Raw genomic sequence first — 16,965 nt, forward strand, 5'->3', positions numbered from 1 at the left:
GGGCCCAGGCCGCACAGCACACAGGGACAGCAGTGGAGGAAGAGCAGGAGTTACAGGGGGCCCAGGCCGCACAGCACACAGGGACAGCAGCGGAGGAAGAGCAGGAGTTACAGGGGCCCGGGCCGCCCAGCACACAGGGACAGCAGTGGAGGAAGAGCAGGAGTTACAGGGGGCCCAGGCCGCACAGCACACAGGGACAGCAGCGGAGGAAGAGCAGGAGTTACAGGGGCCCGGGCCGCACAGCACACAGGGACAGCAGTGGAGGAAGAGCAGGAGTTACAGGGGGCCCAGGCCGCACAGCACACAGGGACAGCAGCGGAGGAAGAGCAGGAGTTACAGGGGGCCCAGGCCGCACAGCACACAGGGACAGCAGCGGAGGAAGAGCAGGAGTTACAGGGGGCCCAGGCCGCACAGCACACAGGGACAGCAGTGGAGGAAGAGCAGGAGTTACAGGGGGCCCAGGCCGCACAGCACACAGGGACAGCAGCGGAGGAAGAGCAGGAGTTACAGGGGGCCCAGGCCGCACAGCACACAGGGACAGCAGTGGAGGAAGAGCAGGAGTTACAGGGGCCCGGGCCGCACATCACACAGGGACAGCAGCGGAGGAAGAGCAGGAGTTACAGGGGCCCGGGCTGCACATCACACAGGGACAGCAGTGGAGGAAGAGCAGGAGTTACAGGGGCCCGGGCCGCACATCACACAGGGACAGCAGTGGAGGAAGAGCAGGAGTTACAGGGGCCCGGGCCGCACATCACACAGGGACAGCAGTGGAGGAAGAGCAGGAGTTACAGGGGCCCGGGCCGCACATCACACAGGGACAGCAGCGGAGGAAGAGCAGGAGTTACAGGGGCCCGGGCCGCACATCACACAGGGACAGCAGTGGAGGAAGAGCAGGAGTTACAGGGGGCCCGGGCCGCACAGCACACAGGGACAGCAGTGGAGGAAGAGCAGGAGTTACAGGGGCCCGGGCCGCACATCACACAGGGACAGAAGTGGAGGAAGAGCAGGAGTTACAGGGGCCCGGGCCGCACAGCACACAGGGACAGAAGTGGAGGAAGAGCAGGAGTTACAGGGGGCCCAGGCCGCACATCACACAGGGACAGCAGTGGAGGAAGAGCAGGAGTTACAGGGGCCCGGGCCGCACAGCACACAGGGACAGCAGCGGAGGAAGAGCAGGAGTTACAGGGGCCCGGGCCGCACAGCACACAGGGACAGCAGTGGAGGAAGAGCAGGAGTTACAGGGGGCCCGGGCCGCACTTCACACAGGGACAGCAGTGGAGGAAGAGCAGAGCAGGAGTTACAGGGGCCCGGGCCGCACTTCACACAGGGACAGCAGTGGAGGAAGAGCAGGAGTTACAGGGGCCCGGGCCGCACATCACACAGGGACAGCAGCGGAGGAAGAGCAGGAGTTACAGGGGGCCCGGGCCGCACTTCACACAGGGACAGCAGTGGAGGAAGAGCAGGAGTTACAGGGGCCCGGGCCGCACATCACACAGGGACAGCAGCGGAGGAAGAGCAGGAGTTACAGGGGGCCCAGGCCGCACAGCACACAGGGACAGCAGTGGAGGAAGAGCAGGAGTTACAGGGGCCCGGGCCGCACATCACACAGGGACAGAAGTGGAGGAAGAGCAGGAGTTACAGGGGGCCCAGGCCGCACATCACACAGGGACAGCAGTGGAGGAAGAGCAGGAGTTACAGGGGGCCCAGGCCGCACAGCACACAGGGACAGCAGCGGAGGAAGAGCAGGAGTTACAGGGGCCCGGGCCGCACAGCACACAGGGACAGCAGCGGAGGAAGAGCAGGAGTTACAGGGGCCCGGGCCGCACAGCACACAGGGACAGCAGCGGAGGAAGAGCAGGAGTTACAGGGGCCCGGGCCGCACAGCACACAGGGACAGCAGTGGAGGAAGAGCAGGAGTTACAGGGGGCCCGGGCCGCACTTCACACAGGGACAGCAGTGGAGGAAGAGCAGAGCAGGAGTTACAGGGGCCCGGGCCGCACTTCACACAGGGACAGCAGTGGAGGAAGAGCAGGAGTTACAGGGGCCCGGGCCGCACAGCACACAGGGACAGAAGTGGAGGAAGAGCAGGAGTTACAGGGGCCCGGGCCGCACAGCACACAGGGACAGCAGTGGAGGAAGAGCAGGAGTTACAGGGGCCCGGGCCGCACAGCACACAGGGACAGCAGTGGAGGAAGAGCAGGAGTTACAGGGGCCCGGGCCGCACAGCACACAGTGACAGCAGTGGAGGAAGAGCAGGAGTTACAGGGGCCCGGGCCGCACATCACACAGGGACAGAAGTGGAGGAAGAGCAGGAGTTACAGGGGGCCCAGGCCGCACAGCACACAGGGACAGAAGTGGAGGAAGAGCAGGAGTTACAGGGGCCCGGGCCGCACATCACACAGGGACAGAAGTGGAGGAAGAGCAGGAGTTACAGGGGGCCCGGGCCGCACAGCACACAGGGACAGCAGTGGAGGAAGAGCAGGAGTTACAGGGGGCCCGGGCCGCACAGCACACAGGGACAGCAGTGGAGGAAGAGCAGGAGTTACAGGGGCCCGGGCCGCACATCACACAGGGACAGCAGTGGAGGAAGAGCAGGAGTTACAGGGGGCCCGGGCCGCACAGCACACAGGGACAGCAGCGGAGGAAGAGCAGGAGTTACAGGGGGCCCGGGCCGCACATCACACAGGGACAGCAGTGGAGGAAGAGCAGGAGTTACAGGGGCCCGGGCCGCACATCACACAGGGACAGCAGTGGAGGAAGAGCAGGAGTTACAGGGGGCCCGGGCCGCACATCACACAGGGACAGCAGTGGAGGAAGAGCAGGAGTTACAGGGGGCCCGGGCCGCACAGCACACAGGGACAGCAGTGGAGGAAGAGCAGGAGTTACAGGGGCCCGGGCCGCACAGCACACAGGGACAGCAGTGGAGGAAGAGCAGGAGTTACAGGGGGCCCGGGCCGCACATCACACAGGGACAGCAGTGGAGGAAGAGCAGGAGTTACAGGGGGCCCGGGCTGCACAGCACACAGGGACAGCAGCGGAGGAAGAGCAGGAGTTACAGGGGGCCCGGGCCGCACAGCACACAGTGACAGCAGTGGAGGAAGAGCAGGAGTTACAGGGGCCCGGGCCGCACAGCACACAGGGACAGCAGTGGAGGAAGAGCAGGAGTTACAGGGGCCCGGGCCGCACTTCACACAGGGACAGCAGTGGAGGAAGAGCAGGAGTTACAGGGGCCCCGGGCCGCACATCACACAGGGACAGAAGTGGAGGAAGAGCAGGAGTTACAGGGGCCCGGGCCGCACTTCACACAGGGACAGCAGTGGAGGAAGAGCAGGAGTTACAGGGGCCCGGGCCGCACATCACACAGGGACAGCAGTGGAGGAAGAGCAGGAGTTACAGGGGCCCGGGCCGCACATCACACAGGGACAGAAGTGGAGGAAGAGCAGGAGTTACAGGAGGCCCAGGCCGCACAGCACACAGGGACAGCAGCGGAGGAAGAGCAGGAGTTACAGGGGCCCGGGCCGCACAGCACACAGGGACAGCAGCGGAGGAAGAGCAGGAGTTACAGGGGGCCCGGGCCGCACAGCACACAGGGACAGCAGCGGAGGAAGAGCAGGAGTTACAGGGGCCCGGGCCGCACAGTACACAGGGACAGCAGCGGAGGAAGAGCAGGAGTTACAGGGGCCCGGGCCGCACAGCACACAGGGACAGCAGTGGAGGAAGAGCAGGAGTTACAGGGGCCCGGGCCGCACAGCACACAGGGACAGCAGCGGAGGAAGAGCAGGAGTTACAGGGGCCCGGGCCGCACATCACACAGGGACAGCAGTGGAGGAAGAGCAGGAGTTACAGGGGGCCCGGGCCGCACAGCACACAGGGACAGCAGCGGAGGAAGAGCAGGAGTTACAGGGGGCCCGGGCCGCACAGCACACAGGGACAGCAGCGGAGGAAGAGCAGGAGTTACAGGGGGCCCGGGCCGCCCAGCACACAGGGACAGCAGCGGAGGAAGAGCAGGAGTTACAGGGGCCCGGGCCGCACTTCACACAGGGACAGCAGTGGAGGAAGAGCAGGAGTTACAGGGGGCCATGGCCGCACATCACACAGGGACAGCAGTGGAGGAAGAGCAGGAGTTACAGGGGGCCCGGGCCGCCCAGCACACAGGGACAGCAGTGGAGGAAGAGCAGGAGTTACAGGGGCCCGGGCCGCACAGCACACAGGGACAACAGCGGAGGAAGAGCAGGAGTTACAGGGGCCCGGGCCGCACAGCACACAGGGACAGCAGCGGAGGAAGAGCAGGAGTTACAGGGGCCCGGGCCGCACAGCACACAGGGACAGCAGCGGAGGAAGAGCAGGAGTTACAGGGGCCCGGGCCGCACAGCACACAGGGACAGCAGTGGAGGAAGAGCAGGAGTTACAGGGGGCCCGGGCCGCACTTCACACAGGGACAGCAGTGGAGGAAGAGCAGGAGTTACAGGGGCCCGGGCCGCACATCACACAGGGACAGAAGTGGAGGAAGAGCAGGAGTTACAGGGGGCCCAGGCCGCACAGCACACAGGGACAGCAGTGGAGGAAGAGCAGGAGTTACAGGGGGCCCAGGCCGCACAGCACACAGGGACAGCAGCGGAGGAAGAGCAGGAGTTACAGGGGGCCCGGGCCGCACAGCACACAGGGACAGCAGTGGAGGAAGAGCAGGAGTTACAGGGGCCCGGGCCGCACAGCACACAGGGACAGCAGCGGAGGAAGAGAAGGAGTTACAGGGGGCCCGGGCCGCACAGCACACAGGGACAGCAGCGGAGGAAGAGCAGGAGTTACAGGGGGCCCAGGCCGCCCAGCACACAGGGACAGCAGCGGAGGAAGAGCAGGAGTTACAGGGGCCCGGGCCGCACTTCACACAGGGACAGCAGTGGAGGAAGAGCAGGAGTTACAGGGGCCCGGGCCGCCCAGCACACAGGGACAGCAGTGGAGGAAGAGCAGGAGTTACAGGGGCCCGGGCCGCACAGCACACAGGGACAGCAGTGGAGGAAGAGCAGGAGTTACAGGGGCCCGGGCCGCACAGCACACAGGGACAGCAGCGGAGGAAGAGCAGGAGTTACAGGGGCCCGGGCCGCACTTCACACAGGGACAGCAGTGGAGGAAGAGCAGGAGTTACAGGGGCCCGGGCCGCACAGCACACAGGGACAGCAGCGGAGGAAGAGCAGGAGTTACAGGGGCCCGGGCCGCACTTCACACAGGGACAGCAGTGGAGGAAGAGCAGGAGTTACAGGGGCCCGGGCCGCCCAGCACACAGGGACAGCAGTGGAGGAAGAGCAGGAGTTACAGGGGCCCGGGCCGCACATCACACAGGGACAGAAGTGGAGGAAGAGCAGGAGTTACAGGGGCCCGGGCCGCACAGCACACAGGGACAGCAGCGGAGGAAGAGCAGGAGTTACAGGGGCCCGGGCCGCACAGCACACAGGGACAGCAGTGGAGGAAGAGCAGGAGTTACAGGGGCCCGGGCCGCACAGCACACAGGGACAGCAGCGGAGGAAGAGCAGGAGTTACAGGGGCCCGGGCCGCACATCCCACAGGGACAGCAGTGGAGGAAGAGCAGGAGTTACAGGGCCCCGGGCCGCACAGCACACAGGGACAGCAGCGGAGGAAGAGCAGGAGTTACAGGGCCCCGGGCCGCACATCACACAGGGACAGCAGTGGAGGAAGAGCAGGAGTTACAGGGGGCCCGAGCCGCACGGCACACAGGGACAGCAGCGGAGGAAGAGCAGGAGTTAAAGGGGGCCCGGCCGCACATCACACAGGGACAGCAGCGGAGGAAGAGCAGGAGTTACAGGGCCCCGGGCCGCACATCACACAGGGACAGCAGTGGAGGAAGAGCAGGAGTTACAGGGGGCCCGGGCCGCACAGCACACAGGGACAGCAGTGGAGGAAGAGCAGGAGTTACAGGGGGCCCGGGCCGCACAGCACACAGGGACAGCAGCGGAGGAAGAGCAGGAGTTACAGGTCCCCGGGCCGCCCAGCACACAGGGACAGCAGTGGAGGAAGAGCAGGAGTTACAGGGGTCCGGGCCGCACATCACACAGGGACAGCAGTGGAGGAAGAGCAGGAGTTACAGGGGGCCCAGGCCGCACATCACACAGGGACAGCAGTGGAGGAAGAGCAGGAGTTACAGGGGGCCCAGGCCGCACATCACACGGGGACAGCAGCGTAGGAAGAGCAGGAGTTACAGGGGCCCGGGCCGCACAGCACACAGGGACAGCAGTGGAGGAAGAGCAGGAGTTACAGGAGGCCCGGGCCGCACAGCACACAGGGACAGCAGCGGAGGAAGAGCAGGAGTTACAGGGGCCCGGGCCGCACAGCACACAGGGACAGCAGTGGAGGAAGAGCAGGAGTTACAGGAGGCCCGGGCCGCACAGCACACAGGGACAGCAGCGGAGGAAGAGCAGGAGTTACAGGGGGCCCGGGCCGCACAGCACACAGGGACAGCAGTGGAGGAAGAGCAGGAGTTATAGGGGGCCCGGGCCGCACAGCACACAGGGACAGAAGTGGAGGAAGAGCAGGAGTTACAGGGGCCCGGGCCGCACAGCACACAGGGACAGCAGTGGAGGAAGAGCAGGAGTTACAGGGGCCCGGGTTGCACTTCACACAGGGACAGCAGTGGAGGAAGAGCAGGAGTTACAGGGGCCCGGGCCGCACATCACACACGGACAGCAGTGGAGGAAGAGCAGGAGTTACAGGGGCCCGGGCCGCACATCACACAGGGACAGCAGTGGAGGAAGAGCAGGAGTTACAGGGGCCCGGGCCGCACATCACACAGGGACAGCAGTGGAGGAAGAGCAGGAGTTACAGGGGCCCGGGCCGCACATCACACAGGGACAGCAGTGGAGGAAGAGCAGGAGTTACAGGGGCCCGGGCCGCACATCACACAGGGACAGCAGTGGAGGAAGAGCAGGAGTTACAGGGGCCCGGGCCGCACATCACACAGGGACAGCAGTGGAGGAAGAGCAGGAGTTACAGGGGCCCGGGCCGCACATCACACAGGGACAGCAGTGGAGGAAGAGCAGGAGTTACAGGGGCCCGGGCCGCACATCACACAGGGACAGCAGTGGAGGAAGAGCAGGAGTTACAGGGGCCCGGGCTGCACATCCCACAGGGACAGCAGTGGAGAAAGAGCAGGATGTCATAAATTAGTGTATGTGTATGTATGTACACTGTCTATGTATATGTGTGTATCTATGTATGTGTGTACATCTATGTGTGTATGAACAGCTCTGGCAAAAATGAAGAGACCACTGCACAGTTGTATAAGAATCCGCTTCTGTCCATGTCTGACAGCCATTCCAGTGTCGGTTGAATTCCCACCAGAGTACACCTCATTCTACTTAATGAGCTTCTGATTAGGCGATCACCTGAACCAAATCTTATTTAACGAAGGAAAGTGTAAAACACTGCTTTGGTGTTCACAATCCTCCTGCAATAGGACAAGCTGGATGGCAAAACAAGTGCTAGGAATATCCCAAATGTAATAGGAATGAAAAAATAACTTTTAACCATGCCAAAGGAGTTGAAAAAAGTCTTGCGTGAGGAAAAGAAGGGCTAAATTCTGGCTTTACTAGCAGAGGGACACAGTGAGTGTCATGTTGCCTCCATCCTTAAAATTTCTAAGACGGTAGTCCATTACAACAAGGTCAAACAGCAGATATTGGGGACAACAAAGCTACAGACCAGCAGAGGGCGAAAACGACTCTCCACTGACCGGGATGAACGCCATCTTATTTGAATGTCACTCAGCAACCGCAGGATGACATCAAGTGACCTACAAAAGGAATGGCAAATGGCAGCTGGGGTGAAGTGCACGGTAAGAACAGTTCGTAACTGGCTCCTAGAGGCAGGACTCAAGTCATGTAAAGCTAGAAAAAAGCCTTTCATCAGTGAGAAGCAAAGAAGAGCCAGGCTGAAGTGTCCCAAAGAACATAAGGATTGGACCATAGAGGACTGGAGTGATGTAATCTTCTCTGATGAGTCTAATTTTCAGCTTTGCCCAACACCTTGTCGTCTAATGGTTAGACGGAGACCTGGAGAGGCGTACAAGCCACAGTGTCTTGCAACCACTGTGAAATTTGGTGCAGGATCAGTGATGATCTGGGGAGGCGACAGCAAGGCTGGAATTGGGCAGGTTAATCTTTGTGAAGGACGTATGAATCAAGCCGCATACAAGGTTATCCTGGAGAAACAGCTGATTCCTTCTGCTCAGGCAATGTTCCCCAACTCTGAGGACTGGTTTTTCCAGCAGCACAATGCGCCATGCCACACAGCTAGGTCAATCAAGGTGAGGATGAAGGACCACCACATCAAATCCCTGTCATGGCCGCCCAGTCTCCAGACCTGAACCCCATTGAAAACCTCTGGAATGTAATCAAGATGGAAGATGGATTGTCACAAGCCATCAAACAAAGAAGAACGGCTGACATTATTGTACCAGGAATGGCAGAAGGTCACCCAGGAGCAGTGTGAGAGACTGGTGGAAAGCTGCCAAGATGCAGGAAAGCTGAGATTAACAGTCATCATGGTTATTCCACACAATATTGATTTCTGAACTCTTCCTGAGTTAAAACATTAGTATTGTTGTTTCTAAATGATTATGAACTTGTTTGTTTTTTTGCATTATTTGAGGTCTGCAAGCAATGGTTTTTTTTTTGTTATTTTGACCATTTCTCATTTTAAGAAAAAAAAAACAAAATTTACTGCTTGGAACTTCGGAGACCTGTTGTCAGTAGTTTATAGAATAAAAGAACAATTTACATTTTACTCAAAAATATAAAGAGGAAAATCAGACAAACTGAACATTCTGCAGTGGTCTCTTCATTTTTGCCAGAGCTGTATACAGGTCCCCTCCAGTCTGTGTATATACAGGTCCCCTCCAGTCTGTGTATATACATGTCCCCTCCAGTGTGTGTATATACACCTCCCCTCCAGTGTATGTATATACAGGTCCCCTCCAGTCTGTGTATATACATGTCCCCTCCAGTGTGTGTATATACACCTCCCCTCCAGTCTGTGTATATACAGGTCCCCTCCAGTCTGTGTATATACATGTCCCCTCCAGTCTGTGTATATACAGGTCCCCTCCAGTCTGTGTATATACAGGTCCCCTCCAGTCTGTGTATATACAGGTCCCCTCCAGTCTGTGTATATACATGTCCCCTCCAGTCTGTGTATATACAGGTCCCCTCCAGTCTGTGTATATACATGTCCCCTCCAGTCTGTGTATATACAGGTCCCCTCCAGTGTATGTATATACAGGTCCCCTCCAGTCTGTGTATATACATGTCCCCTCCAGTCTGTGTATATACATGTCCCCTCCAGTGTGTGTATATACAGGTCCCCTCCAGTCTGTGTATATACATGTCCCCTCCAGTCTGTGTATATACAGGTCCCCTCCAGTCTGTGTATATACATGTCCCCTCCAGTCTGTGTATATACATGTCCCCTCCAGTGTGTGTATATACAGGTCCCCTCCAGTGTGTGTATATACATGTCCCCTCCAGTCTGTGTATATACAGGTCCCCTCCAGTGTGTGTATATACAGGTCCCCTCCAGTGTGTGTATATACATGTCCCCTCCAGTCTGTGTATATACAGGTCCCCTCCAGTCTGTGTATATACAGGTCCCCTCCAGTCTGTGTATATACATGTCCCCTCCAGTCTGTGTATATACAAGTCCCCTCCAGTCTGTGTATATACATGTCCCCTCCACTCTGTGTATATACAGGTCCCCTCCAGTCTGTGTATATACAGGTCCCCTCCAGTCTGTGTATATACATGTCCCCTCCAGTGTATGTATATACAGGTCCCCTCCAGTCTGTGTATATACAGGTCCCCTCCAGTCTGTATATACATGTCCCCTCCAGTCTGTGTATATACAAGTCCCCTCCAGTCTGTGTATATACATGTCCCCTCCAGTCTGTGTATATACATGTCCCCTCCAGTCTGTGTATATACATGTCCCCTCCAGTCTGTGTATATACATGTCCCCTCCAGTCTGTGTATATACATGTCCCCTCCAGTGTATGTATATACAGGTCCCCTCCAGTGTGTGTATATACATGTCCCCTCCAGTCTGTGTATATACATGTCCCCTCCAGTCTGTGTATATACATGTCCCCTCCAGTCTGTGTATATACAGGTCCCCTCCAGTCTGTGTATATACAGGTCCCCTCCAGTCTGTGTATATACAGGTCCCCTCCAGTCTGTGTATATACATGTCCCCTCCAGTGTGTGTATATACAGGTCCCCTCCAGTCTGTGTATATACATGTCCCCTCCAGTCTGTGTATATACATGTCCCCTCCAGTCTGTGTATATACAGGTCCCCTCCAGTCTGTGTATATACAGGTCCCCTCCAGTCTGTGTATATACAGGTCCCCTCCAGTCTGTGTATATACATGTCCCCCCCACTCTGTGTATATACATGTCCCCTCCAGTCTGTGTATATACATGTCCCCTCCAGTCTGTGTATATACAGGTCCCCTCCAGTGTGTGTATATACAGGTCCCCTCCAGTCTGTGTATATACAGGTCCCCTCCAGTGTGTGTATATATACATGTCCCCTCCAGTCTGTGTATATACAGGTCCCCTCCAGTCTGTGTATATACAGGTCCCCTCCAGTCTGTGTATATACAGGTCCCCTCCAGTGTGTGTATATACATGTCCCCTCCAGTGTGTGTATATACAGGTCCCCTCCAGTCTGTGTATATACATGTCCCCTCCAGTCTGTGTATATACAGGTCCCCTCCAGTCTGTGTATATACATGTCCCCTCCAGTCTGTGTATATACAGGTCCCCTCCAGTGTGTGTATATACATGTCCCCTCCAGTCTGTGTATATACAGGTCCCCTCCAGTCTGTATATACATGTCCCCTCCAGTCTGTGTATATACAGGTCCCCTCCAGTGTGTGTATATACATGTCCCCTCCAGTCTGTGTATATACAGGTCCCCTCCAGTCTGTGTATATACATGTCCCCTCCAGTCTGTGTATATACATGTCCCCTCCAGTCTGTGTATATACATGTCCCCTCCAGTCTGTGTATATACATGTCCCCTCCAGTCTGTGTATATACAGGTCCCCTCCAGTCTGTGTATATACAGGTCCCCTCCAGTCTGTGTATATACATGTCCCCTCCAGTGTGTGTATATACATGTCCCCTCCAGTCTGTGTATATACAGGTCCCCTCCAGTCTGTGTATATACAGGTCCCCTCCAGTCTGTGTATATACAGGTCCCCTCCAGTCTGTGTATATACATGTCCCCTCCAGTCTGTGTATATACAGGTCCCCTCCAGTGTATGTATATACAGGTCCCCTCCAGTCTGTGTGTATATACATGTCCCCTCCAGTCTGTGTATATACAGGTCCCCTCCAGTCTGTGTATATACAGGTCCCCTCCAGTCTGTGTATATACAGGTCCCCTCCAGTCTGTGTATATACAGGTCCCCTCCAGTCTGTGTATATACATGTCCCCTCCAGTGTGTGTATATACATGTCCCCTCCAGTCTGTGTATATACAGGTCCCCTCCAGTCTGTGTATATACAGGTCCCCTCCAGTCTGTGTATATACATGTCCCCTCCAGTCTGTGTATATACAGGTCCCCTCCAGTCTGTGTATATACAGGTCCCCTCCAGTCTGTATATACAGGTCCCCTCCAGTCTGTGTATATACAGGTCCCCTCCAGTCTGTGTATATACAGGTCCCCTCCAGTCTGTGTATATACATGTCCCCTCCAGTCTGTGTATATACAGGTCCCCTCCAGTGTGTGTATATACATGTCCCCTCCAGTCTGTGTATATACAGGTCCCCTCCAGTCTGTGTATATACAGGTCCCCTCCAGTCTGTGTATATACAGGTCCCCTCCAGTCTGTGTATATACAGGTCCCCTCCAGTCTGTGTATATACAGGTCCCCTCCAGTCTGTGTATATACAGGTCCCCTCCAGTGTGTGTATATACATGTCCCCTCCAGTGTGTGTATATACAGGTCCCCTCCAGTCTGTGTATATACAGGTCCCCTCCAGTCTGTGTATATACAGGTCCCCTCCAGTGTATGTATATACAGGTCCTCTCCAGTCTGTGTATATACATGTCCCCTCCAGTCTGTGTATATACAGGTCCCCTCCAGTGTATGTATATACAGGTCCCCTCCAGTCTGTGTATATACAGGTCCCCTCCAGTCTGTGTATATACATGTCCCCTCCAGTCTGTGTATATACAGGTCCCCTCCAGTCTGTGTATATACAGGTCCCCTCCAGTCTGTGTATATACAGGTCCCCTCCAGTCTGTGTATATACAGGTCCCCTCCAGTCTGTGTATATACATGTCCCCTCCAGTCTGTGTATATACAGGTCCCCTCCAGTCTGTGTATATACAGGTCCCCTCCAGTCTGTGTATATACAGGTCCCCTCCAGTCTGTGTATATACATGTCCCCTCCAGTCTGTGTATATACAGGTCCCCTCCAGTGTGTGTATATACATGTCCCCTCCAGTCTGTGTATATACATGTCCCCTCCAGTCTGTGTATATACAGGTCCCCTCCAGTCTGTGTATATACAGGTCCCCTCCAGTCTGTGTATATACAGGTCCCCTCCAGTCTGTGTATATACAGGTCCCCTCCAGTGTGTGTATATACAGGTCCCCTCCAGTGTGTGTATATACAGGTCCCCTCCAGTGTGTGTATATACAGGTCCCCTCCAGTCTGTGTATATACAGGTCCCCTCCAGTCTGTGTATATACAGGTCCCCTCCAGTCTGTGTATATACATGTCCCCTCCAGTGTGTGTATATACAGGTCCCCTCCAGTCTGTGTATATACAGGTCCCCTCCAGTGTGTGTATATACAGGTCCCCTCCAGTCTGTGTATATACATGTCCCCTCCAGTGTGTGTATATACAGGTCCCCTCCAGTCTGTGTATATACATGTCCCCTCCAGTCTGTGTATATACAAGTCCCCTCCAGTCTGTGTATATACAGGTCCCCTCCAGTCTGTGTATATACAGGTCCCCTCCAGTCTGTGTATATACAGGTCCCCTCCAGTCTGTATATACATGTCCCCTCCAGTCTGTGTATATACAGGTCCCCTCCAGTCTGTGTATATACATGTCCCCTCCAGTCTGTGTATATACATGTCCCCTCCAGTCTGTGTATATACAGGTCCCCTCCAGTCTGTGTATATACATGTCCCCTCCAGTGTATGTATATACATGTCCCCTCCAGTCTGTGTATATACAGGTCCCCTCCAGTCTGTGTATATACAGGTCCCCTCCAGTCTGTGTATATACAAGTCCCCTCCAGTCTGTGTATATACAGGTCCCCTCCAGTCTGTGTATATACAGGTCCCCTCCAGTCTGTGTATATACAGGTCCCCTCCAGTGTATGTATATACAGGTCCCCTCCAGTCTGTGTATATACAGGTCCCCTCCAGTGTGTGTATATACAGGTCCCCTCCAGTCTGTGTATATACAGGTCCCCTCCAGTGTATGTATATACAGGTCCCCTCCAGTGTATGTATATACAGGTCCCCTCCAGTCTGTGTATATACATGTCCCCTCCAGTCTGTGTATATACAGGTCCCCTCCAGTCTGTGTATATACAGGTCCCCTCCAGTCTGTGTATATACAGGTCCCCTCCAGTCTGTGTATATACAGGTCCCCTCCAGTCTGTGTATATACAGGTCCCCTCCAGTCTGTGTATATACAGGTCCCCTCCAGTCTGTGTATATACAGGTCCCCTCCAGTGTATGTATATGAGGATTTCCTTTCTGACTCTTTCTTCTGTCTTCTCTTTAGGAGGTCTTTGAAGACGCCGTTGTGCAGTCTACGGGGGTGTCGGAGACCCTTGTGAACCAGGCTCTCATTCCTCTGACTGCTCAGGGCAGTGTCCTGGCGTACAGGAATAATGGTAAGTGTGCACCTACGCCCCGGCGCCTCCTCGTATGTCCATAATCCCTGTAATTCCAGGGTCTCCTCTAATATCAAACGTTACTGTAAGTGAGGGTCTCTGTTAATAATGTCTGTAAAGCACTGTGGAATTAATGGCTCTATATAAATGAGTAAAACGTTGGGGGAGGGTCACTGAGACACAGCCCTGGGGGGACACACATCCCACCGCTGCCACTAGTTTTTCAGGGAATACAACTCCTCTGCTTCCAATTGACTGACAAGTGACAGATGAGACATCGGCTGCTTCCACTACTAGTCTGATTATTGGGGGACTCGCAGGGAGCGGATGGTATATACACCTCTGTCATGGGGTCCTTCTCCGATTCCACACAATCAGAGCGAGGGAAGTGTGATCAATCCCAAGACCTTTATTATAGGCAAAACAAAAAGGTCCATAAACAATCCACCACACTGAGGATACAGTAGTATAGAACACGAATGCAGTTCAGTAACCGGATAAAATGTCCAAGGAGATGAGCCCAATAATCCAGCAGACAGAGGATAAAATGGTCCATATGCTTCCCTTTCTCTCTGGCGTGCTGCGTTCACACCATCCTCACCACACGAGATTTGACTTTTAGGGTATGTGCACACGTCTGGATTTCTTGCAGAAATTTCCTGAAGAAAACCGGAAACTTTCTGCAAGAAATCCGCATTTTTTTTTTTTGCGTTTTTTTTCTGTTTTTTTCGCGGTTTTTTTTTAGCTTTCTGCAAGCGTAATTAGCTTGCAGAATGCTAAAGTTTTCCAAGCGATCTGTAGCATCGCTTGGAAAACTGACTGACAGGTTGGTCACACAAACATAGTGTTTGACAAGTGTGACCAACTTTTTACTATAGATGCAGCTTATGCAGCATCTATAGTAAAAAGATAGAATGTTAAAAATAATTAAAAAAATAAAAAAATGGTTATACTCACCTGCAGACAGCCGATATCCTCAGCGGCGTCCGTTCCTATAGATGCCGGTGTGGTTCAGGACCTTCGATGACGTCGCGGCTTGTGATTGGTCGCGTGAGTCACATGAGCGGTCACGCGACCAATCACAAGACAGCGACGTCATCACAGGTCCTGAACCACACCGGCATCTATAGGAACGGAAGAGAGAGCATGCACCGGAGAGGCTGGAACACCTCGGGGGGCATCAGAGGGTGAGTATAGGACTATTTTTTATTTTAATTCTTTTTTTTTTTACCAATTATATGGTGCCCAGTGCGTGGAGGAGAGTCTCCTCTCCTCCACCCTGGGTACCAACCGCACATAATCTGCTTACTTCCCGCATGGTGTGCACAGCCTCATGCGGGAAGTAAGCAAATAAATGCACTCCTAGGTGTGTGGAATCCCCGCAATTCCACATTTTTAATGAACATGTTGCTTTTTTTTCCGCGATGCGATTTTTTTCACGGAAAAAAATGCAACATTTGCACAAAAAATGCGGAATACCCTGTAAATAATAGGAGGCATATGTTAGCGTTTTTTTCGTGTTTTTATAGCGAAAAAAACGCGAAAAATCCTGAAAGTGTGCACATGGCCTAAAGCTCCTGTCCTCCCCAGCCCCCTCCTTATGTCCAGGGGTAGTCAGACAGGTTGGGGTGGTTTTCAGGCCTCCCAGACCTGATAAAGGTGCCTCGGGGATTAAGGCACTTCAGGGGGTCATCAAGAGGCATAGATACAGTCAGGCTGCAGACAGTAAGGGTACTGTCACACAGTCACACTTTGGACGCTACGACGGCACGATCCGTGACGTCGCAGCGATCGTATGATTATCGCTCCAGCGTCGTAGACTGCGGTCACACGTTGCAATCACGGCGCTGGAGCGATGCCGAAGTCCCCGGGTAACCAGGGTAAACATCGGGTTACTAAGCGCAGGGCCGCGCTTAGTAACCCGATGTTTACCCTGGTTACCAGCGTAAACGTAAAAAAAACAAACCGTACATACTCACATTCCGGTGTCTGTCCCCCGGCGTTCTGCTTCTCTCCACTGTGTAAGCAGCAGAGCCGGAAAGCACAGCGGTGACGTCAGACGTCACCGCTGTGCTCGCTTTCTGGCTGGCCGGCGCTCACAGTGCAGAGAAGCTGAGACGCCGGAGGACAGACACCGGAATGTAAGTATGTACGGTTTGTTTTTTTTACGTTTACGCTGGTAACCAGGGTAAACATCGGGTTACTAAGCGCGGCCCTGCGCTTAGTAACCCGATGTTTACCCTGGTTACAAGCGAACGCATCGCTGGATCGCTGTCACACACAACGATCCTGCGATGTCAGCGGGAGATCCAGCGACGAAAGAAAGTTCCATACGATCTGCTACGACGTACGATTCTCAGCAGGATCCCTGATCGCTGCTGCGTGTCAGACACAGCGATATCGTATGGATATCGCTGGAACGTCACGGATCGTACCGTCGTAGCGATCAAAGTGCCACTGTGTGACGGTACCCTAAGTGTGCTAATCCAATTATCAGCCTTTTGGAAGGTAATTGAGACTCTAGACAATATGGGCCATACATGGAATGATACAGGGCAACAAGAGAACACTATGAAAATCAGTAAAGTATAAATATACCCAAAATGATACCCACATAGCGTATCACACCTTCACAACCTCTCTCCTCTCATAATAAGTGAGCACTCCATGAGGTCTACACAGACCTCTGGCCTGCTCACTTTAGTCCACATTGCTCCACTGTTTATAGTTCCTTGTACAGGGGCAGGGGTTGCAATAATCATGAGCACTTGTTGTCCTTCCATAAATTCCCGGGTCCTGGCTTTATGGTCATACCAGGACTGGACTGGGTTATTCGCTGACGTTCATTAGCCAAGGTAGCTAGCTGGGCGAGACGGTCTCTGAACTCTAGAACGTAGGGAATGATGGGCGTTCCGATGTCTGCAATATCTCGCTCCAATTGTTCTTTCAGAAGAGTGAGAGGGCCATGGACCTTCCGGCCAAACAGATTGCTCCCTGGTGAGGTCCGGATGTGGTGGTGCTTGAAGGGCCTGTA

The 16,965-nt window shown here is 54.9% G+C and overlaps 1 protein-coding gene across 2 annotated transcripts in view; it reads left to right on the plus strand.

Annotated features, from left to right (window-relative positions):
• Positions 1–16,965, plus strand: part of CUL9 (cullin 9) — a 173,708-nt gene that overhangs the window by 60,590 nt on the left and 96,153 nt on the right. For both annotated transcript variants that reach the window (XM_077281878.1, XM_077281879.1), the window contains exon 28: positions 13,820–13,931. In XM_077281878.1, the coding sequence (XP_077137993.1) occupies positions 13,820–13,931 (112 nt within the window). The remainder of the gene's footprint in view (positions 1–13,819; positions 13,932–16,965) is intronic.

The sequence above is a fragment of the Ranitomeya variabilis genome, chromosome 2 (assembly GCF_051348905.1).
Source record: "Ranitomeya variabilis isolate aRanVar5 chromosome 2, aRanVar5.hap1, whole genome shotgun sequence".
NCBI classification, from domain to species: domain Eukaryota; kingdom Metazoa; phylum Chordata; class Amphibia; order Anura; family Dendrobatidae; genus Ranitomeya; species Ranitomeya variabilis.